Source organism: Triticum aestivum, chromosome 4D, assembly GCF_018294505.1.
Source record: "Triticum aestivum cultivar Chinese Spring chromosome 4D, IWGSC CS RefSeq v2.1, whole genome shotgun sequence".
NCBI lineage: Eukaryota > Viridiplantae > Streptophyta > Magnoliopsida > Poales > Poaceae > Triticum > Triticum aestivum.
The window spans coordinates 437,074,604-437,097,187 of NC_057805.1; the positions used below are offsets into that span (position 1 = coordinate 437,074,604).

Here is a 22,584-nt window from a genome sequence, read left to right on the forward strand (position 1 = left end):
ATCCCGTTTATCAAATGACAACTCATGTCTATGGCTAGAAAACTTAACCATCTTTGATCAACGAGGTAGTCAAGTAGAGGCATACGAGTGACACTCTGTTTTGTCTATGTATTCACACATGTATTATGTTTCCGGTTAATACAATTCTAGCATGAATAATAAACATTTATCATGAAATAAGGAAATAAATAATAACTTTATTATTGCCTCTAGGGCATATTTCCTTCATTTTGGAGGTAGGAACCAAGAGTGATCAACATATACATGGCAAAGTATTGTTGCGGGAATTCGGACATTTCAAAACTGTCATATTTGGCGAGTGCGAATGCGATCCCAAATGACATATGGCATGATCTCTGGATCGGTTCTGGTCCACCACGCAAAGTTATTACACCACATGAGGGTATTATGTTCTCCAAGGTTGAGGATCTCATTAACCCACACTCCAAAAAATAGGATGAGATATTGATCGGGAACATATTCTCTCGTGATGTTTAGCGAACCCTTCAGACCCCTCTCAACACTAATGTCGTAGAAGACTTTGTTGCATGGACATTTTTCGTCAGATCAGCCTACCATAGCGAAAGGGGAAGCCAATTCACGAGGAGACAGGATCGATTGAATGGTCAGGTTAGTTCTTTCTGTTGTGTCGCCAAATCACAAACAGTTCATCCGAGTGAATTGTATGTCGTATATCGCACACACCTTCATCTGGCTGACCGTTTCTGTTGTTATCCTCATCACAAGTAGTTCATATGGATCAACCGTGTGCCATGTATCGCACACGCAACTCTAATCTGAATCGTGCTTGATGTCTCTGCCATCGCAAATAGTTTAAATCATTTTTTTTGGTTTTCTTACACCACGGTTTGTGATTAATGCATCGCACACAGTTTCGTCGAATGGTCGTTGATTGTACTATCACGTTAGGACCATCCTGTAGTAGTGTAGGTCTAGGAACTTCCGGCTGATACCATGTTAGAAGGGATAGAGAGAGAGATTGGCGGAATCTGATGGATGTTGTATTGAGCCACACGGGCAAGTATATATAGGAGTACAGACTTGGAGGGCAAGAAGCCTCTCCTAGAGATAAGGTGGGGTGGGCTAAAAATCCTAAACTACGAAATACATGTAAACCAAATATATCTCTAATAGCTAACAATTCCTCGAAAATGTCCGGGAAGTTCGAGTGGTGCCATCCTCCACCAAGAATTTCATGAAAGCGGCTCCAGAGGAATTGGGCCGAGGCACACATGAAGAAGATGTGGTTAGAATCTTTCTCCATGTCACAAAGGGCCATTAAATTTGAGTACATCCACCCCTAAAGGAACTCGGTCCTGGATCCATCGTCACAAGAAGGTTTAGATTTTCAGTGGCAACTTAATCGACCAGAGTTAGGAGAGCGGCTCCGGCGCAGGCATGACCGTAATGGCAGAATAAAGTGACTTCATGGAGAACTGTGTGCTAATAACTACCTACCAAGAGATCCAATCAGGCTCCAGGTTCGGCGTGTGGAGCACAACACATTCCACGAGACAACCCCAAGCCTCAACTGTTTGGAAACGTAGTAGAAAACAAAAAAATCACCCTACGAACACCCAGGAACAATATGAAGATGCATATGGGATTTAGATCAATGATCGTTACCGACTATAGAGTAGCAGCGGAAGAAGACGAGTCAGTGTAGATCGTACTTGGAGTCCCTCAAACCATTGATGACGATCCCGTGAACTACCCTCGAATGATCCCTCGAACGGAAGACCGAAAGCACGGCCTATCTACTTGGTTGCAAGCGTACGGTCTTCACGATCCGGCAGCGCTTCACTGTCCAGAGCTAATTGTCGCCGGAGAATTAGAGGGAGGAGATTAGAACCACACTGGACTTCTAATTATGAGGATTAGAGGAGCTAACAGCTAAGTCTAGCTCTAATTAGTCAACTAGGACCAACTAGAACTAGAACTAGATGAACTACAGGAGGCTCCAAAACTTGCGTGTAGAAAAGGGCCAACACCTCATGTGTATATAGGTTAGAGGGGCTGCCACGAGGAGGGGAGGACTCCCCTCCCCTTGCGCCGGCCAAGGGAGGAAGGAGGAGTCCTCCCCCACTAGGATTCGGCCTCCCCTAGATGGAAAGGGGGCGCCTCCCCACTTGGACCCTTGTGGCCCAAGTTGCCTTCCACCTCTAGGCCTCTTAAGGCCCCTTGATATTTAATTTAATATAAAAGTATTCTAATAATTACTAGACCCTTTTATATATAATTTAACATCACCAGAAACATTTTCCACCTATATATATAATTATAGTCATAAAACCTTAACTTCATTCAGCATTGTACCGAAGGAGGCCATACCTAGATGCCAGCAATCTCATCTAAAACATCATATACTTCTCTTAGTTTATTTCTTCTGCTTAGTTTAGTATTTATTTTCTGTTCTCTCTAGTTTAGTTTAATTCCTTGTTTTTACTTTTCCCTTTGCAACTTACTTAAGTGAGCTATTTCCAAACTCCGGTTTGGGTGTGAGTGTGGTTGTGTTAGTGACAATACATCTACGGGGATTGTGGTGCCACCCTATTCGCTCCCTACGGGATCGACAAACCTTACTTATCAAGAAATTGCTACATAGACATGTGCACTTGCAGGCCATCATACACCTGCTCATCAATCCTGACCAAGGACCACCGAAAGTTAGCTGTCACAACCTGCGCAGCTGCTGAATAATCTGCTCCTCAGTCAGAGACCCCTACGCCACCCCAACTATACCGGTCCTCGAACTCTCCTGACGAAGTGCCTCGGCAGTAGTGGTGGGGGTCTCAAAAAACATAAACCGGTTATCAACCACACCATAAATCCTAAGTAGTGGCTTTGGTGCCGAGAGGAGAGGACATTCCCCTGTCTCATGTCATCGTCTCAAACAAATATCACATAGCTCTGCCGTACACGTCACCACAAAGTGCCCGGGCTCACCGCATCTGTAACAACAATTATTTTCGGATTTCTAACTCGCCATGTCACTAGCCAAATCTGGAACCCTGGTAGAAGTCATCCTCTCTGGTACCACAGCTGCAGCCAATACACTCACCGCCGCGAGAGCCTCTCCAGTTAGTGACCCAGTAGCAGTCGTCGTGGGCACCGTCGTGGCTGGAGCAACGCTACACGCACGGGCTTTTTTTACGGGATTAACGGACTGGCTTGATTGGCATGCTTTGATTGGGTAGAATTATGGTTAGGGGCCCACCCCACTGAAAATCGGGGGGAGAGGATTAGTTTGGAATATGCCCGTAAAACCCAATAACCAGTCCGTGCGTTTAGAATTTTCGGTCGTGGATGTCATGTTCCCCACGTTGGTTTGATCAACGTGAGGAGGTGGATCACGGCGTGGAGGAAAGCGACCCCCCAACATCTAATCGCAACCTGTTCAGCCACGGAAAGTGCGGTATCCGCCTCTTGGCCTATAGTTAGGTCTAGAGGCACCCTCGACAAAATTGCCCGGCGGGGCAACAAACTCGCATCCCCCACCTCCATTCCACCGGTCGTCGAGACCACGTCCGCCTCCATTAGATGACGAACCTCGGTATGTGCCAGCTCCATAAGGCACAAGCTGCGACATGGGGGGATTTTGGACTAGAGTGTAGGATTTGTTTCTCCCGCTGCAACACACGGGCACATTTGCTACTGAAGACTAAGAGATAAACCTAAGTGGTCGCTCTCCACAATGTAATGTAGCGCTTGTTTAAAAGGCAGTTCTTAAAAAAAAGGGTATGACTTCGTACGACGAGATGCACGCAAACGACCGTGAACCAGCCTGATCGACGGTGCCTATATACTTTCTCGTATGTGAAGCAGCGCTCTGTAAAAAGTGCCCCCTCGATCGAGGGTTTTACAGGAGCACGTGCCCTAGCTTTGCGGCGCGAGATCGAGAAGGCGTCCATGGCCGACTGCATCAGCGCCCTCCCCAACGACCTTCTCCGCCACGTGCTTTCCTTCCTCCCCCGCGCACGATGCGGTGCGGACCTGCAGGCTCGCGCGGCGCTGGCGCCACCTCTGGAAATCCGCCCGGGCCCTGCGCGTCACCGGCAAGGGATGCACCAACGAGTGGTTCGTCAACTTCGTGGATAGCCTGCTCGTCCTCCGCGACCCCAGCGAGCGACTGGACTCGTTCGAGCTCGACCACAACTACGGCGACGACTTCGATTCCAAGGACTTCGACTTCGATTCGAAGGTGTTCCTGCCCGTGCCCGCTAACGAGGAGGACGTGAACAGGTGGTTCCGGCTCGTCCTGCTGTGCAGACCCCGGGTGCTGCTGGCGTTGCGTACCGACTATCGTCTAAGCCTTGCCAATGTCCCTCTCATATCCCAGCACCTCACAAGACTGGAACTTCGGAGGTTGTACGTGCACAGCAGCACGCTCGATTTCTCGGGCTGCCCTGCGCTGCTTCGTCTCAGGATGGAGGATTGCACCATTTGCGGGAACATCTCTTCTCCATTCCTGAAACATCTCAGCATTATCTACTCTTCTTTCCGGACAGGCGCCTTCCGCGCCCGGATCTATTTGCCCAGCCTTGTATCCCTCGAGCTAGACGGTTTTTTCGGTAGGACTCCGGTACTGATTGAAAGCATGCCACTGTTAACTTCGGCAATTGTTAGAGTCAATACATGTCTTGATTGTTGTCGTAAGAATGACTATGGAGGTTGCGATGATCGTCAATGTGATGGATGTTATGAATCTGAAAGGGGTGCTCACGATAGGCGTGGCGAGTCTGTGCTTTTGAAAGGATTATCACAAGTTGCCTCTTTGGAGTTGTGGGTTCATCCTGAAGTGGTATGCATGCTTGCTCACACCTGCTTCTTCGGTTTGTGATAGTTAGATTTAGTTTTGGGACATTATAACCGTAGGAGTATTATGCTGCTCATACAGGCTGCTATACAATTTATACTAGTATCTTATTCTAAGCTTCTGACCATCATACATCTAGGAAAAATGTATACATGAGTTTTAAACCTCTTGCATTACTTTATTTCAATACCACATCTGCAGCCAAAAAGTTTAACTCCCATTCTGCGCTTGGTGTAATCGCACCTTGCACTGCAAAATTTCAGCAAATTACTTATATGATCTTGTTCCTTTTCACAGTTTATTATCAACAGGGACTTGAGATTGTGCCCAACATTCAGCAAGTTAAAGACTTTGTTGCTCAGCAAATGGTGCCCTGGCATTGCTGGTGACCTCAATATATTAAATTGCTTCCTCAAACATTCACCAATTTTGGAGAAGCTCACTATCCAGCTTTCTGAGGTATTATATCGTGTACATGAACAACCTTCTGTTATGAAGTTGATAATTATCCATGGTTGACTGATGTAAGTAAAATATTTGAGTGCTTTAGGAACCTAAAGTTCCGGTGAAAATACAAAGAAGTTACACTCCATCAAAGCAATCATTTGCATTCACCCATCTGAAGATCGTCGAGATCAAATGTGACAAAGTTGATCGGTGGGCTCACAAGGCATTGGACATCTTGAGTACCTTCAACATACCACTCGAGAAAGTTACAATCCAGCGAGGAAATAAAACTTCTGGATCTTAATGTGAGTAGTGATCAACAAATCAATTCTGGAAACGGGCATATTCCCATTTCTTCATTAGATTTCTTTCTTCAGGATTTTGAGTTATCTGTTGTATGATGATGATGCCATCCCTAAGTGAACTGAAAGTCTGCTTGATCCTTACCATAAGAAAATTTTCTCTCCTTTTTTGAGGGTTTTTTTATGCGGTGTCTGTCCTTTTTTAAGGTTACATATGGCGTTCTGCCTTTGCATTATATGATACAAGTATGAATTCAAGAGTTTGACAAAAAAAGTATGAGTTCAAAAGAGGAAAAAAAAAGGGGCAAGAAGCTACAACTGCAAGGCAGGGGCCCCAGCATCTCAAGATCAGAAATGATATGACCAACAACAAAATCAGTGTGGGCGATGGATTTCTCAAAAATGTGCCGGTTCCTTTCATTCCAAACATGCTACGTAAAATGTGCAATGTCAGTAGCATTCTTGCGAGGTCCAGCTGCTCTACCAATCATTGACGGATCTGAAGAAGTTGATCTTGATGAAGCTTAATGCGGTTTCAGACCAACTGAGCTTAAACCATGTTCCCACATACTAGGAGCAGTGACAAAAGAGATGTACAGCTGAGAGAGTTTTTATCTCCGTGACCATTTAAGCTAGTAGTGACCTGTGGTGAGTTGTGGGCGTGTGTTTGCTGCGCCAGTTTTTTGCCCAATTTTTCTTTGATTAACTGGACAGCCAACTTCTTTTGAACTAATAGAAAAAGCAAAGTTTTGTCTTGGTTAAAAACAGAGTGAGGAGGGCCTAGGGTCCCCGTTGAATTAATTTACACTATGAGTATTTCATATAAAATACCTTGTCTTTCTAATGATATTCTTTGCCGGATTGTCCTGGAGACACAGAGATCTCGTGCACTTGAGTCCCTATAAAAGAGCATAATAGTGAGCACGGTGCTCATGTAAGTTTCTCGTCCAAAAGGACGGTGAAAGAGGATTTTCAGTCTTATGTCTGCTGCCAGCCAGAACGGGATTTTTCTGTTATCTTATCTTCTATACCTTTTTTTTGCAGTTGATCTTATCTTCTATACATAAATAGCTAACCCTCACTATTAGATTCTTTTGCACGTGCGTGCTTCCACATCACCTCAATCATTGATAATTGTCTGATCAAAATTGTGTGGAATCAAAAGTTATGCATGTACGCATAAGTTACAATTTTGCATTATATATCCATGCAAACCATACCACCTCATCAAGTTATGCAAGTCTTTCTTCTTTTTCCAAATATATAGTTCATGCTTCAAATTTATGTTAAAAGATGGTGTTACATTAAGTTCAATTCAAAGGTTTCTCACCTTTTACACATCACTTTATCATATACTTCGTAGTTTTTAAAATGTAAAACCGAGAACACCTTTACAATTGTTATATTTATTTTTAAGAAAATGCTTATGCAATTGTTTTAATATGGTTCCTGCGACGTGTGGGGCAACATCTTGTATAACTAAATAGCTAGCCTACACTAACTTATTTCTCTCAACATGCAACATGTATGAAAAAAACACACATCTCAACATGCAACCATGCATAAGAAAATGTCCACTCCAATATGCAAACATACATGAGAATTTCCATTTCATTATGATATGTATATATAATAAATATTTTACAACTACACAATCAAACACAATATATCATATGTATTTTTAGTTTTAGTTCTCATATTATTACTCTAAATATTCATGTTCCATACAACCAAATCTCATTGAAATACATTGCAAAATATTCCCACGACAACGTGTGGGGTATCATATAGTTTAACAAGAAGTGATTGCTTTCGACATCTTATAGATCGTGTGTGTCAGAGGCTAAAGAGTTGGGAAGAGAAAATGTTATCCCTCTCTGGTAATAGAAATTTTGGTGAAAGCAGTAATACATGCAACTCCCTCTTATGCTATGTCAGTCTTCAAATTACCTAAGGTGGTACGCAAAGCAATCACAGATGAGCTCTCAAATTTTTGGTGGGGCTACAATGAACAATCAAACAAAATGCTTTGGTTCGGATGGTGGAAGATGTGTATCCCACAGAAGAAGGGGTGAGATTAGAGACCTTCATAGTTTTAATATTGCTATGTTAGCAAAGCAATGTCGGCAAATGATTCAGGATTATAATTCCTTATGTGCATGTGTCTTACACGATAAATACTATCCGGATGGAAATATTTTGGAGGTAGGAACCAAGAGTGACCATCATATACATGGCAAAGTATTGTTGCGGGAATTCGAACATTTCAAAACTGTCACATTTCACGAGTGCAAACGTGATCCCAGATGACATATGGCATGCTCTCTGGATCGCTTCTGGTCCGCCACGCAAAGTTATTACACCACATGAGGGTATTATGTTTTCCAAGGTTGAGGATCTCATTAGCCCACACTTTGAAAAATGGGATGAGATATTGATCGGGGACATATGTTCTCTCCCGATGTCCAGCAAGCCCTTCAGACCCCTCTCAACACTGATGTCGTAGAAGACTTTGTTGCATGGACATTTTTTGTCAGATCAGCCTACCATAGAGAATGGGGCAGCCAATTCACGAGGAGACATGATCGATTGGATGGTCAGGGTAGTTCTTTCTTCCTGGTACAAGTTTCACGGGGAACATTTTGTTAAGTTTCAAGTAACACACAGATACTGTCTGGTTGTAATTTTTATTATCTCTGATGTTCTTTATACTGTCATGATTAAAAATAAATAGTAGATCAAAAGTTTCTCACGCAAAAAAAAACATGCCTCCAATGCATGTGTAGATAATCGCACGTAGCAGTTGAGTGCTCGGTCTAAGAGCATCTACAACCAAACTTGGCAAATCCGGCCCTTTATACATCCACGGACGCGCCTGGGCACGCCCGCGCATGCATCCAGACAGGCCCTCATATCTCGCTTCCGGCATCCACATATCTCAAATCCATGCACGTGGATCATACACGCCAATGTCTCACGTAAATAACAAATGTTGGTACCGAAAATAAATAGTGTTCACATAAAATTTATTTTAAGTGCACAACTCAAACATCAGCTCTTTGGTTTTCATTGTGGGTCCACATATACTCCACAAGATTACTGAGTAGCAGCGTGCACATGATGATCTCGAAGATTTGATGCATTTGTATAAAGTTCGTAAGTTGAGCTGGATTTTGATCTTCCAGGATTTGAACTTGTTCTCCGGACGCTTCAAAATCATTGGTTTGGGCAACACCATCACCCTCATCCTCGACAATAATATTGTGCAAAATAACACAACATGTCATGAGCTGCCACAAAGTTTCTGATTCGCACATTATTACAGCCTCACGAACAATTCCCCAACGAGTTTGAAGCACTCTGAATGCCCCTCCACATCATTCCTCGTTGCTTCCTGCATTGTTGGAAAGTGGCTTTGTTTCCTGCCCTGTGGTTCAGATATGGTCTTCACAAGGCAAAGTTCATATAGTACTCCCTCCATTCGGAATTACTTGTCGTAGAAATAGATGTACTAGATACATCCATTTTTGCGACAAGTAATTCAGGACGGAGGGAGTAGAACTTAAGACTTCATGAGGACATAAGCTAGCTGACATCTTGGGGCACATTGAACTTACAATTAAAGGTTTTTAATTTCTTTTTTTGTGGGAAAAGTTTTTAATTTCTTTGATTCAAGGATACCTGCCTGGCCTGGCTTTGTATGTTGGACCTCGCAAGTGACCAGTGACCAGAACATGCAAGCAGTCCCGCGAACAGCCCGGTTAGTATAAAAGCCACAGAGGGGATTTAAAAGAATTACAGACCCTACCATTCCCATCCAAGCAGACGCTAGCTAGTTTAAGGCTCCTTGCCAAAACGTCGACATAGTCCCAACCGTACAAGGGAGTTTCCCACGGCTCTCATGAACAAAAATAAAAGGTTACGCTGACGCCGAGCGGCAGAGCCAGAAATAGTCAACTACACCTAAGTAATTACATCAGAGAAGAGTGCATCAGAACCTCTTCCTTTTTCCCCTCACTGTGGCCAATGGGATACAACAGATTGAAAAGACAAAGCACGGAGACAGCCATAGACGAAAATTCCAGCCACGTCCAGCGGATCCCGTAACTTGGCATGACCAAACATCAGATTCCTGGATACAAGAGAGCATATGTTAGTGCCTAAATTTAGCCAGGTACTGTATTTTTCTTCATCAGCAAGACGACCAAACATCGAGATATTGGCAGGAGCCAGGCCTTGAAATGGACAAAAGAAAAGAGTAAAGAAAGCAATGCACGCATGGGCATTTCGTCTAGAACCAAGTTAATAGAGAGGATTCGCTGGTAGATAAAGAAATCAAATGAAGCATGGAGGATAAACGGAAGTTAAGTTTTCAGAATAGCATAAAATTTATGAATATGGTAGTAGTGATTAGTAGCCTTCAGACCTAACTATACATACATACTACGACGCAAAACAGAGGGCAGCAATCACCACACCGAGCTATTCGAACTCAGCTCCGTGAGTCCTAGGCAAGTGAGCATGTGAACATAACGAGAGTAATCGAGTAACTCGACAAAACTCACCTACATGTAATATTGGAAACCTGCTTATTTTGTGGGAGCTGAGCATGAGATACTCCAGCTTTTCATGTATGGGCCAGCATAGTTTTCAATAGCGCACAGTGTGTATATGACAGAACGGCGCCTTTGAAGTTCAGCTTCATCCTCCTCATCAATATATCGCTCCATAGCTTTAAACTTCTAGTGTTTAAGGAATTGTGCATCTCTATCCTAATCTCCATGGATGCCTCGGGACACTTATCCGCATCACTGGAACCCCCAGAAAAGTGTTGCTTTAGCCTTCTCACTCCACCATGGACTATCTTGCCACACAATGTACACTGGAGTAAATCTTTCCTCTCTAAATCTGGCCAGAACCCATACTTCCAGGCTGGATCATCTGATGTAGCTCTTCTCCTAGGATCATTGGCTAGATCCATCAGAGCAGGTACACCTGGCTACTGTCAAAGAAAAAGAGAGAAGAGCCAAATCACTAGAGCAGCCAGATCAAGCATGGGGAAGGAGAGAAGCAGTGGTGGGGCTGCTGCCTTGTGGGTGGAGAAGCAGATCTGGGAAGAAACAGATGCAGATGAGAAGGAGCAGCAAGCACATCTAGCTACACTACTGTGCATAAGAGAGGTAGCACCTAACAGTTAGTAGAGGAGCTGTGCATAACAGAAGTACAGAACAGGCAAGCATGGCAAGCTACACTGCTGGATGGAAGAAAGAGGAGAGGGGGGAAGGGGGGAGAAGAGAGGGCGGGATTCGTACTTTGATGTGGTGCTGATCTGCTGGAAGAGGGTTGCGCCAGAGGAGGATGGGGAGGAGCTGCAGCCGGAGAGGAGGGGGAGGAACTGTGGCCGGAGGGAGGAGGCTGGCGGCTGCCGCAGATCTGAGGAGGAAGCCTCCGTCAATGGTCCAGAGAGGAGACAGGAGAGACCTCTCGCGTTGATTCACTCTCTCTTTCCCCTTCTCATAACTGGTCGCACCTGAACCAATGTTTCCCGCGCCTGTGTTCCCGCCCAGGTCAGTTTTCCCGCCTGCAATCTCTGTTTCCCTGCCTGACAAGCTAAGGCGTCTGATTTGGTCTGAGGCGTGCAAGGCGGCGCTAAGGCGGACGCTTCAGACGCCTTACAGCCTAAGGCGGACGCCTTACGCAACTGTCTAAGGCAAGGCCGACGCCCTGAGCCTGGAGGGCGCCCTGACGCCTTACGGACGCCTTAAAAACATAGGCGCACACACCAAGTCCAGCTTTACTAAATTTCCATATGAAACAACACTGTATTTTCTTATGCTAAGCTCTAAGCTTATTTGAGTTTTGTCCGAGCCAAGCTCAAGCCTAGCACTAAGCTCGAAAGTCAACTTAGGCCCGTTTGAGCTTGGGTCGAGCCTAGCCACGTTTTTTAGTCTGATGATGTCTACTGACAAAAAACAAAATATATATGAAGTGAAGTACGAGTTTCACCTCTAAGCAAGAGTAACCAGCAGCGATGCCAATGTATGCATGCAGCGATGTAGATCACATGAAAACTCATTCACTCGATACTATGTCCTGACAAAGCTGAGCTGATACACTTGATGTCAATAGTGTACCACGAAAGCCTTCCTCAGCAGGTAGTGCATCAGCCTTCGGCTCTGAAATTTCATCTGAAATATTATAGGATAGCAAAGTTAACAATCTAATGTTTTCAGAAATGTTCAAGTCATCATAGTTGTTAGGGCTTCACCTGCTATATCACGGTCCTCAAACAATTCAGAATCTTTAACCCACAAAACATCCCCAGGGAAAATGCACTTATCAGCAAGAGTCGCAAAATCCTCTTCAATCTCGAGAGGGCCTTTATGAAGCTTCTGATTCTCCTTCACAATCTAAATATGACAACAGCAAAAATTGGACTGAAGGAGACAACCACAATGCAAATCAAACAAGCAAGATTTCTGCACCCAGGCACAAAATAAAAGTAACATGTGTAGGTGTGCCCCCTCTTTTAAACAAAATGGAGAGAAGGGGGCCATTAGAACAAAAATAACTACCGATTACCAGCAGCCAAGCAACGTTGCACTATTATGTATCCCCATCTCAAGTCAACACTAGGTTATTGGACGATTGACTTGCTAATACTGTGAACATTACTAATGCTTCAGAAAAGGAAGCACAATAAAATCCAAAAAAATGTGATCAAGTGATCATGCAAGTATTGAAATTTGAAATGCATGCACCGACCAGTTAATCCAAAAGCTGGTGGCCAATACCATTTCAACACTCCCCTCGCGTCTAGGTTCCTCCAGAATTTCATGGGGTCGATGTAAACTGCAACTGTTTTGTTAAAAGTGCATTGGCCAGGTCTTGAACTCGAGACCACTTGGCTCTAATACCATATTGAATTGCATGCATAACTAGTGAACTTGAAAGCTTAAGCTGTTGGAGAAAGGTGGGAACCATATTTCAACAGCAAGTGCAATGTATAGCTACAGTACTCCATTATGATGAATGGTATGGGCGCCAACTGATAGGCTCAAAAGGTTCAGAACAATCACAGCATAGGCAACGATCCTTTTAGTAACATGTGTAGGTGCGCCCTCCCTCCTTTTAGTACACCCTCCCTCCCTCCCGGTTTGTAAGGCCCTAACAATACCTTAAAACTACATGTAGGATAGCTGGGTCTAACTGATAAGCACCTGGTACTTTTAACCGGAGCTTATCACTTTCATAATTACCGGTTGCAGCTAACAATGTTAAGCTTTACAATTTTAAGTTCAAACTTATTTTTTTGGACAGTTCAAATTATTTCAAAGGCAGATATTATCAAGTGATAAGATTAATTGAAAAATATGCCTTCCAGTCGAGAAGGTTTTGAACTATAGGGTACCGGTCACAAGACTCAATACTGATACTTATTTTGCGAACTTCTTTCAGCTGAAACAGATACAAGTGGCAGTTGTACCAATTAGCTGAAGTTTTGTTCTTAATTTTTCTTGTGTTTTTCCCTTTTTGTATATGAAATGCAAGAGGAAACTGTATCGGTGCTTGGCTGTTTGCATAAAGTAAAATTTTGATGTGCATGACATACCCCTAAAGATTCCCATATCATGAGTTTCAACTGATAGACGGTTGTAGAACCAGAGACTTTCAAACTGATTGAGTTCCCTGTGGTTGTTCTCCGAGAACGCTTTGAAGTCCGGCGATCTGGAACAGGAAGAGCTGCAGATGCCTCCCTAATTGACTTTGGTGCTTCTTTCCCACGCACAAGATAAACATGGATATCTTCGTTCTGGTAATTGAGTTTCTCCACCAATGCACAGCTCTCTCTTTCTCCAATACATTCTTCACAAACCTAGCATACAAAATTCACAAGTAGAGTTGAGATAAAAAAAGGGGGAAAGTAGAATATGCACTTCTTACTCATCAGATAGGTACAGTTATTCATTGCTTGAAAATTTTAATTGATTAAATCAACTACTACAAGGGAACGGCACTCAGCTAACAACGTAAACCTTATCACTAAGCTCATCTATGAGGCGTGAGTCAAGATTCTGCCGTTTTTTCGTCCAACACACCGTCTCCCTGCCATTCCCTCTTGTGCGATGGTTTACACTTTAGAATCATGCATTAGGAGGCGACAACCAACAACTCGTATCTAAAAGCCGAAGAGGCTGTCACAGCTGCGACCTTGATGGTTTACAGGAGACCTATTGAAAAGGAATGTTGCACACTTGTAGCAAAATAGCTTCTAATTGCTCAAACATCATGTCATCAGGACTAACCTACATGAAAGAAGAGCACTATTGCAGTTTCTTGTTCATTATACTTTCCTGGTAGTATTGTTGTTTACTTCTCATATTTTAACTAGTCAAGTGTGCAAGCCTGCAACTGCAAGGCGACGCATTGTGCATATGATAACCAGGCTTACATTAACATAAGAATGTTATGGTCAGATATGCAAATCAATAACTGTAATCTAGAATATTTAGTTTACCTCAGGATCAGTTCTGACATAGGGTCTACAGTCCTCCAAGTCATCATTTGCACCATTAATAGACTGGTCCGGATCTTTATCTGAAATTACCATTGCTTCAGACGACTCGTGCGGTTTATCCTCTGAGCTCTTACTAAAAACAATTTCAGCACATGCGCCATCTGCATGTTCCACGTTCCACTCCTCAGAGAATGATTGCCAGTCGGATTCTGAGATGATTGCTAACCCATCAGTCTGAAAACCAAGTATATAGTTAACCCACAACGTCAAGATTATTTGTTTTCATCTAGCAACAAAACATATCAGTAAAACAATGCCCAAAACAGCAATGGAAAGCAACTAAATAACAATGTATAAGAACTATATACTTTCTATCTAGTATTAGTATGCATTTATATTCATAAGCTTTACCGGTATAGATCCATAAAAAATTATTAAACAAATAAATACTAGTTCGAAACCAATATGCCGCATACTTCAAGAGGAACAGAACAGCACAGCAGACGTCCTCCTGTGCTTCTGACAAGAAGGCCAGAGCTCGAGTTCCCAATCTGGGAGATCATCTTTACCACATACAAACTTCATGAAACAAATAAATACTAGTTTGAAACCGATATGTCGCATATTTGAAAGAGGAACAGCACATCATAGCAGATATCATCTGCTTCTGAACAAAAAGAGCTGGAGCTCAAGTTCTCAATCTGGGGGATCATCGTTACAACCAATGTACATCAATTTCACACACACACACACACACTCCAAAAAAAATCAAGTCGTCCCAATGAGCAACAACGCTATGGACAGACTTCAGAAAACAGCTAGCCCAAAAAGAGGCAACAAAGAGAGGAGTAGGAAAGATCAAAAGATAAGTTATGAAGACCACACAAACTTACATTCGATGTTTTCTGAGTGATGCCCCCACGCTTGTAAACTATATCCAAAGGCCTTTGCAACAATCTAGAATGCTGAAAAATGATCAAAATATTCAAAAAGAAATACTTCATAGTTTATACATAATAACTAGATAACAAAGGTGGTGGTATTGCAAATTTGCCAAATCAAGTCAACAAAATAAATTGAGTCTCCTAGAGACCCACATTAAAAATATGAATATGCAAAGGAATCATGCATCGATTACCCACCATACATACATCATTTACAGGGGGGTCAAATTAAACAACATCTCTCGCTGACCAAACAAATCTTCACAATATTCTATTAAACCCCACTTGAAGTGACGAAATAACAACTTATAGTGAATTCTTAAATCAATTAGGCAAGAGCACCAAACATGTGTCATGCCACAGATATGAAGGTAGTTACGATGCATACTTATTTGGTAGTGCTCTCAAAGTATGATTGTACTCATGTCAAAATTATATCTTACCCCATTCTTGTGTCTTGCTTTGCTCTGTAAAACTATTACATTTCTAAATTAATTCACTGGCAGACATTAACAGAATGCAAAAGGGCAGCATTATATATGTATGACTCTTGGGCCTCACTCAATGAATCCAACTGGTATACCACACAACCTTATAGGTGCATTAAACAATTTACAGTGTGCAGAAGTGCAATTCCTTGCCCAAATTATCCTAGCAGTCAGTCTTCACCAATGTGTTGCAAAAAGTGCTAATATTCATCTCATTGTTTCACAATAGGAGAATAGTAAGCTAACTTCTAGCCATATTACCCTAACAGCAAGCTTCACACTTACCTGCCTATAGAAATTAATATACTAGAGTTCAAGTCTTTCCTGGCCTTTTCAGAACCAAACACACATACCGTCATGTAGGACGACTTATCAGCAGAACAGAGAAGAGATAGTTTACCTTTTCACATTTAAGTGAATTTATAGCAACTTCAAGACTTTGAGGTTCTGGTAACGACGAAACATTTTTTCCAGTCGCTGTAATGTAAGCTCTCCATTCTGACAACCACGACGAAGGAACCAAATAATATTTTTGTCCAGGATTAAGTGCAAAGCCTTTCCCAGAGATTAACTTTTCATGGCTCTGTCGTTGCTTCAGTTTCACCGCTCTGAAGAGACAAATAACATGCCAAAAGAAACTTAATATAACCATCCACTTTAAGTGAACAGTTCATTATCTCACATTAATAATCCATAGTATTATGACATTGTTAACCTTGAGTCCAATTATATGACATTGATTAATTCACTGTATTATGGCATTTTTAGCTTACCTAAGACGATCCTCAACAGAAGCAACAGCTGACAATTTGTGGTCACAGATCTCGCATGGTTGAGTATCTGACGGAAAAGTCACAACATCATCAGCTTCCCTTGCAATGGTTTCATAGAGAAATAGCCATAGGCTCTCTGGCACAGATACCCGCTTTGCCCCAGAAGCGTGCTCTGGAAGAAGATTCCCATGGCTGCATCTTAGAGCACTTGTTGGTCCCTTATCAGCATCAAAAGTGATATCCACATTTTTTCTTCGCAGCCAATGGGACAACCTGGGAGCAGCGGCAAAATAGATCGGTATGAGACTCCGTAGATAGCTGTGATTTGGTAACGTAATGCAACCACTGGGACAGCAAAACGGTAAGAATGATAAAAGACTATGCATGAGTGCACATCGACAGAAGAAGCATTCAGTGTCAAATTCATGGAACAACTGTGAGACATACTTAGGTTATAACTGGAAACTGGTTAAGGTGTAAAAACCCAATCAAGAAAACTATGACGATTGGCCACATCCCACATCATGGTAATGGTTGAAGTATTGCACAGAAGGGCAATCAATACAGAGCAACCATTAGAAGGCAGTAAAAAGTAAACACAACATACAGACCTAGCATATGACTCATGTTGGTGGAACTGCAGATAAGGATTCTTACAAACACATTATAGTACATCATATAACTGGACTGAAATTTGGAAGGGCCTTGAGCAGAATATTGTGTTTGTATATAAATAGCTCCACAAAGACAGTAGTAGTTCAGGAGTATAGTCCTAATTGTACGTAAAAAATGTTTAGCTTCAGCAAGTCACGCCTTAAGAAGAATATTATGTCTGTATATAAATAGCTCCACAAAGACAGTAGTAACCCTAATTGTACGTAAAAAATGTTTATCTTCAGCAAGTCACATACAGAACCAAGATCAGAATCTGAGAAGGATGTCCTTTCCATACCATGCCTTCGAAATAAAGTAAGAAGGACCTTCTGGAATACTTCCAGCAAGTGCAGCTTCTGCAAGATTCTTTAACGATGCTTTCCGATCACGATAGACATCAGCAGAAACTGCAGTTTTTGCTACATCCTTGAGACACTCCTTGCAAACATCATCCTTGCGGAGTGTTGGTCCTCCTCCGTACTAGTATGTAACAATATAAATGATACCCATCAATAGTATTTTAGTATAAGAAGTTCAGAACTATGTACAAAATACAGTGTCCTTGCAAATAACTAAAGTAAAACATTACCACTAAGCAAACCGAGTGAGAGAAACAATTCGAAGAAATAAAATCCAACAAATGGAGAAGATTCTTACTTTGGAAAGTAGCTTCTCCCAAGCTTTAGCAGATAACCGCTTCATGGATGTGACTTTAGATGCTGGAACTTTTCCATGTTCACACTGAATTGGACTGTTGTCAATGGAACTGCAAAACCAACATAAAGTTGTTAAGTGGATCCTGCCAGGAATATCCTAAGGCTATTTGTTCAGAAGAATATCTACACCTATTAAAGATTTAGTTGGTGACGATGGTGTGTTTACCATCTGACTGACCATCCAATCTGCATCTAACACATGCGGAGTAATCTACGGCATTTTTGTAAAAAGACCTCACGACTCTGCTCCACATTTGCAGAAAACCACTTAGTCTCTCCATATCAGCCCCATCCCTCCCCCGCCTCACCCAAACAGATAAGAGGAATAAATTTGTATGGAACACACCATATTTTTAGTGATATATATACCAAAAATAGGGTAATTTTTTCAAGTTTGTGAATATGTATTGGTTTATTTTGTATCCATTGCAACGCACCGGCACTTTGCTAGTATGCATAACAAGGAGTGTAGCCATACAAAATTTCAAGAACTGCTACGTATAGCACCTATATCTGAGATAACACATATATTTCACAAGAAACTAATAATCGGTGTGCTAAAAGGGTTCAGAAATCAAAAACTGGTATTAGGTTATCATTGCATTCTCATGTGAAGTTAAATTCCTTATGGGCTGCTTCTCATGATAATGAATAGTTGTGTATGCATGTGATGGTATGGCCGACCTTGTCCCGGCCAATCAAAGGGGCTGTTTGGATTGCGACTATGTTTGCCTTATATTGCCACATTATTTTTGCCATACTTGCCACACTTGACTAACTTGAGTTGCTTAAATTGTTAGCCACACTTTGGCTTGCCTAAGGGAATCTTGCCACACTTTTTGTGTCTTTGACATGTGGGGTTCACTGCTTATAAAAAAAAAATCTTGCCTTAGGTGTGGCTAGAACGAAACACCCACGTAACTTGGTCAAACTTGCCTAGGTGAAGTGTGACAAAGTGTGGCAATATGTGGCTAGAAACCAAATAGCCCCAAACTATACCCTATTACTCCCTCCGTCCCATAATATAAGAACGTTTTTGACACTAGTGTAGTGTTAAAAACGTTCTTATATTTTGGGACAGAGGGAGTATGTCCCTATATATTCGAACGGACGGAAAATCCAAAAGGCTAAGATAGATCTCAAATCAAGAAAATCTGATCTAGTCTAGAGCTTAGCAATGAAAAATATTAGCAACTACCAGCTAGCTCCTTTCATGTAGATACTGCAAGCATAGGTTAAACCTAGAGGTACAGACAGATGATGCCTTCACAGAACTTCGAACTGCCATGATGGTTGTTGTGTTTGGAAAATAAATCAATGTAGTGAATGTACTCAGATATTTGATGGCTTATGATATAAATGAGCATTATATGCATTTAACACCCAGCTTTTATTTATCATCCATAGATTTGATAGCTAACTGTATAACAATCCAGATAGCTAACAGTACAAGAATACTAGAGAAAAAAGTACAACAATACGAAGTAGTCACATGAGCAATAAGTTATGAGTTTTTACGCAACTGAGACAAACAACATTTGCAAGGATAGTGTTGTCGCGACACCAAATAATAATAAAGCATTTAAATGTAGATGAAAAAGAAGAGTGGAAATAAATAAACAAGCGCTCTAGAGAACTCACGAGGGAGGGGTAGCATTATCCGCCCATTGGCGAAGCCAGTCTAGTGAAATCCAAAAATATGAATCATCGTCTGGAGTAGCAGGTGCTTCTGTAATAACAGATTTTACTTCTTGGCGCCTTTCTTGTATGGAAGCCAAAAGGTTATCTTTTTTACTTAGGTACTCGCCACATTCGTTTACACATGATGCATTCAATGCATCAATCTCATCCATCAGATGGCGTGGAAGTGAACTATTACTGGCTTCCACAATATTATTGCTTTTAATACCATTTTCATCCTTGCTCGATCGTTTGTACATTAGCATGTAAGCATCAGTGGAAGAGAACATCTCTCCCATATTAGAAGTCAGTGCAGCCTCATGATGGCTACTGTTATTACCATTTGCCACAGAACCTTCGGTAGAAGTACCTTCAGATTTCTGATCCGCTTTATCAGATGACTTGCCTGGTTTTTCACCAAAAGGGTGAAAACCAAGGCTGGATACACACTCATCATCAAACTCCCACCAGTGACCATTGCTTTCATCCTTTATATGTGCCACATAGTGACCACTATTAGCAGCACTACCCTTATGAATCAAAATAGCAGCCAGGTCATAAATGTAATTGGATGAAGGATCCGACAACCGCTTCCCCATATCTAGCTGTCCCGGAAAACTGAATGATGAAGAAATCTTTTTCTTCGTTGTTGTCTGCGGAGGAAATAAATTAGTAAGTTTCTTCCACACAAATCGAGAAATCACACAAGACAGAAGCAGGGGCAACAGATAGCACAAAACTATGAACAAGCTTGGATCAGAGTAATCACCTTTGGTAGGAATACATATCGCTTCAGCTGAAAATTAACAACAGGAGGAAGCGAGCGAAGTTTTATACAACGGGTGGCATCTACCCTTTTCTGACATGACTCGCAGGAATATTGGTTCTCCCCATTCAGTGCCTCCACACTCAAATAGTCATCCAGACTTTCCTCTAAATTACTTAAACCTTTAATATTCAGTTCCAGTTCATAGAAGTCTTCCATTTTTGAAGATGCTTCAGAATCCCTTCCACATGATGAACACCTTAAGCATATGATAACCAACATCAGTCCTCCACAAAATTAATGAGTAGTACAAATGAACTAACATATCATATTATCATTCACTTTGGTATGTGCAAGCTGTGTGAATTAGAAATTGTGCATGCACTCAGTGGTCAATCCAATTACAAAGTCAAAGATATGTACCTGAGCACATAGCTTGACCTAAGTACAAGATCCAGCAAAACAGGACTCGCAAGTTCAAAAAAAAATCATATCCAGCTAACTATTTTGTTGCTGTTTGACAAGATAACCGGCTTGTTATTATAATCACAAACTATGATATTTTTATAGTAATTCTGTAGCGGCAGAACATCGCAAGACAATAAAACACAGTGTATGCGAACAAACAGGAGCATACAAGGCAAACACGATGTGGTTATATTGGGAAGATAAACCTTCTAACTTAAAGTTCAGATCCCTTCAGTTTCCAAAATAAATTTAGGCATTTACCTACCGAGTCACATGCGACACACTTCCACGAAATAAATCTTGCACAATAGTTTTCGCAACAGTGACCTTGGAGTAACTTAACGAACGCTCGAGCAGAGACAAAAACAAGGTGAGAAATTCGTGACTGTCCTGCTGGACACCGTTGTCTAGTTCCAAGGTCTTGATGAAAGGTGCTGAATCAATGAAAGCCATTTTGCTGGAGTGTAGCTGCGCAAATAATCGAGCCAGCTGATCGAGAACAGGTTGCTTCTTCAAGATGTCTGGCTCTAGCGAGAAAATGCCTGAACGGAAGGAAGTGTTCATATAAAGGCACTGAAGTATGCTGTTAGCATAACATGTCGCGCCCAGATTAGTCAATCCAGCAGGCGTCTCGGTGGAAGCACGGAGGTCCTTGGATGGGTCAGGGCCGAGGCTACCGACATGCTCGCCATTTTTCTGCCAGAGGCCAGTCTTCCTCGCCCCACCGGTGGTGGGGATCAATCCGCAGAAACAATTGGGTGAGTCCTTGGTGTTCCCATGGCAGCCCTGGCAAACCGGCTTCCACACGCTGTAAAGTTGCCTAATATCATCTTGCGTGATGGCACCAGTGGAATGTATCCTCCTGCATAGCACAGGCAGCACCCCAAGCAAAAAACATGTCAGCAACAGAAACACATTGAAATCTCACCCTTCACCCTATCAAATCTCCAGCTACCAGCAACGGGAAAAGGCAACGTATACATACTTGAGAGCGGCATAAGACGGGCTCGCAGACTCATCAGCGCGTGGCCTCTTGTTCTTATTGCGGGTGTTGTGCCTGCTCATTGTACCATCAACTGAGCGCCAAGCGAAACCTCCAGTTGCTCTCCCTGCTGCGGAAACAACAGAAACCAGAGCATTAGCGCGTCGGTGTCAGGGGCGGACGGAACGAGGAGCATTGGGGTCAGTTCGAACCCTAAATTCCGTGGGAAACAGGCTGCTATCACTACTCCACCAAACAGCAAACGAATCCGCAAAAAAATGGGGGGAAATCGACGGATTTAACAGACAAAAGGCGTTTGGATTGGAATGCTTACCGCGAAGGGAGGAACAGATCAGGCTCTCCAGGCAATCCGAAGCAGGCTAGGGTTCGTCACCGGCAGGAAAAGCAAATCCAAGGCCTGATGGATCTCTGCTCCACGCCGGTCCGGTCGAGCAGAGCGGCGGCGGCGGAGGAGGAGGAGGATGAGGAGAGACGAATCCCTTGGAGGTGGCGGTCGGCGGTGGAGGGGCAGAGGGGCGGAGAGGGTTTCCCTTCGATGACCCCCGCCGCGAGCTGGGAGGGGATGAAAAGAAGCTGATCTGCTTTTTGGTTTCAGAGCCGGGTGACGTGCCGCATGTTTTGTTGGGTCGGGCTGCACCCGTGGGCTTGGCATCAGACTCATGGGCTGGGAGTACGGGGGATAGCACAGGACGGTAAACGGTGGAAATGGGATATTTTCTTTTGCTGGAATGGAAATGGAATAATTTGCCTCCAAAATATGGAATAATTGACGTTGAACTTGTGCCCTTCAAGGCTTCTGCAGATCCATGGCGACATTCCCCTACAGCGCACGCGTCAGCGCCTTCATAGCAAATAATTGATGAAGGCGTCGAGATGTGTATGTGCTTTGCTGAATCAGGAAATGGCAGAGCACATTATGGCAAACTACACGGCAGCAGATGCTTGTCATGAGTCACGCGGGCTTTTACAACATTTCCGGTGACTTTGT

General features: G+C 42.7%; 1 protein-coding gene across 2 annotated transcripts; it reads right to left on the reverse strand.

Annotated features, from left to right (window-relative positions):
- Window positions 1-9,330: 9,330 nt before the first annotated feature.
- On the reverse strand, window positions 9,331-22,197 carry LOC123098427 (ubiquitin carboxyl-terminal hydrolase 26). 2 transcript variants are annotated; one of them, XM_044520409.1, is made up of 15 exons: window positions 21,910-22,197; window positions 21,579-21,705; window positions 20,859-21,455; window positions 20,129-20,384; window positions 19,321-20,012; window positions 17,621-17,729; window positions 17,262-17,443; window positions 16,310-16,582; window positions 15,937-16,144; window positions 14,998-15,069; window positions 14,105-14,338; window positions 13,199-13,462; window positions 11,855-11,996; window positions 11,593-11,774; window positions 9,331-9,718 (listed from the first exon to the last, which is right to left on the reverse strand). In XM_044520409.1, exons 2-14 carry the CDS (start codon window positions 21,656-21,658, stop codon window positions 11,659-11,661), a joined length of 3,225 nt encoding a protein of 1,074 aa, XP_044376344.1. In that variant the 5' UTR covers window positions 21,659-21,705; window positions 21,910-22,197; the 3' UTR covers window positions 9,331-9,718; window positions 11,593-11,658. The 2 variants fall into 2 exon arrangements, with proteins under 2 accessions (XP_044376344.1, XP_044376345.1); XM_044520410.1 differs by having other exon boundaries at window positions 21,579-21,702; window positions 21,910-22,186.
- Between the last annotated feature and the right edge of the window lie 387 nt (window positions 22,198-22,584).

Coding starts and splice junctions, on each gene's coding strand:
- LOC123098427 (XM_044520409.1), bottom strand. CDS start 21,658: ATGAGCAGGCACAACACCCGCAATAAGAACAAGAGGCCACGCGCTGAT. Junction 13,463..14,104: donor ATGTCAGAACTGATCCTGAG/GTAAACTAAATA, acceptor TTTGTATGCTAG/GTTTGTGAAGAATGTATTGG. Junction 11,997..13,198: donor TGATATGGGAATCTTTAGGG/GTATGTCATGCA, acceptor TGTCATATTTAG/ATTGTGAAGGAGAATCAGAA.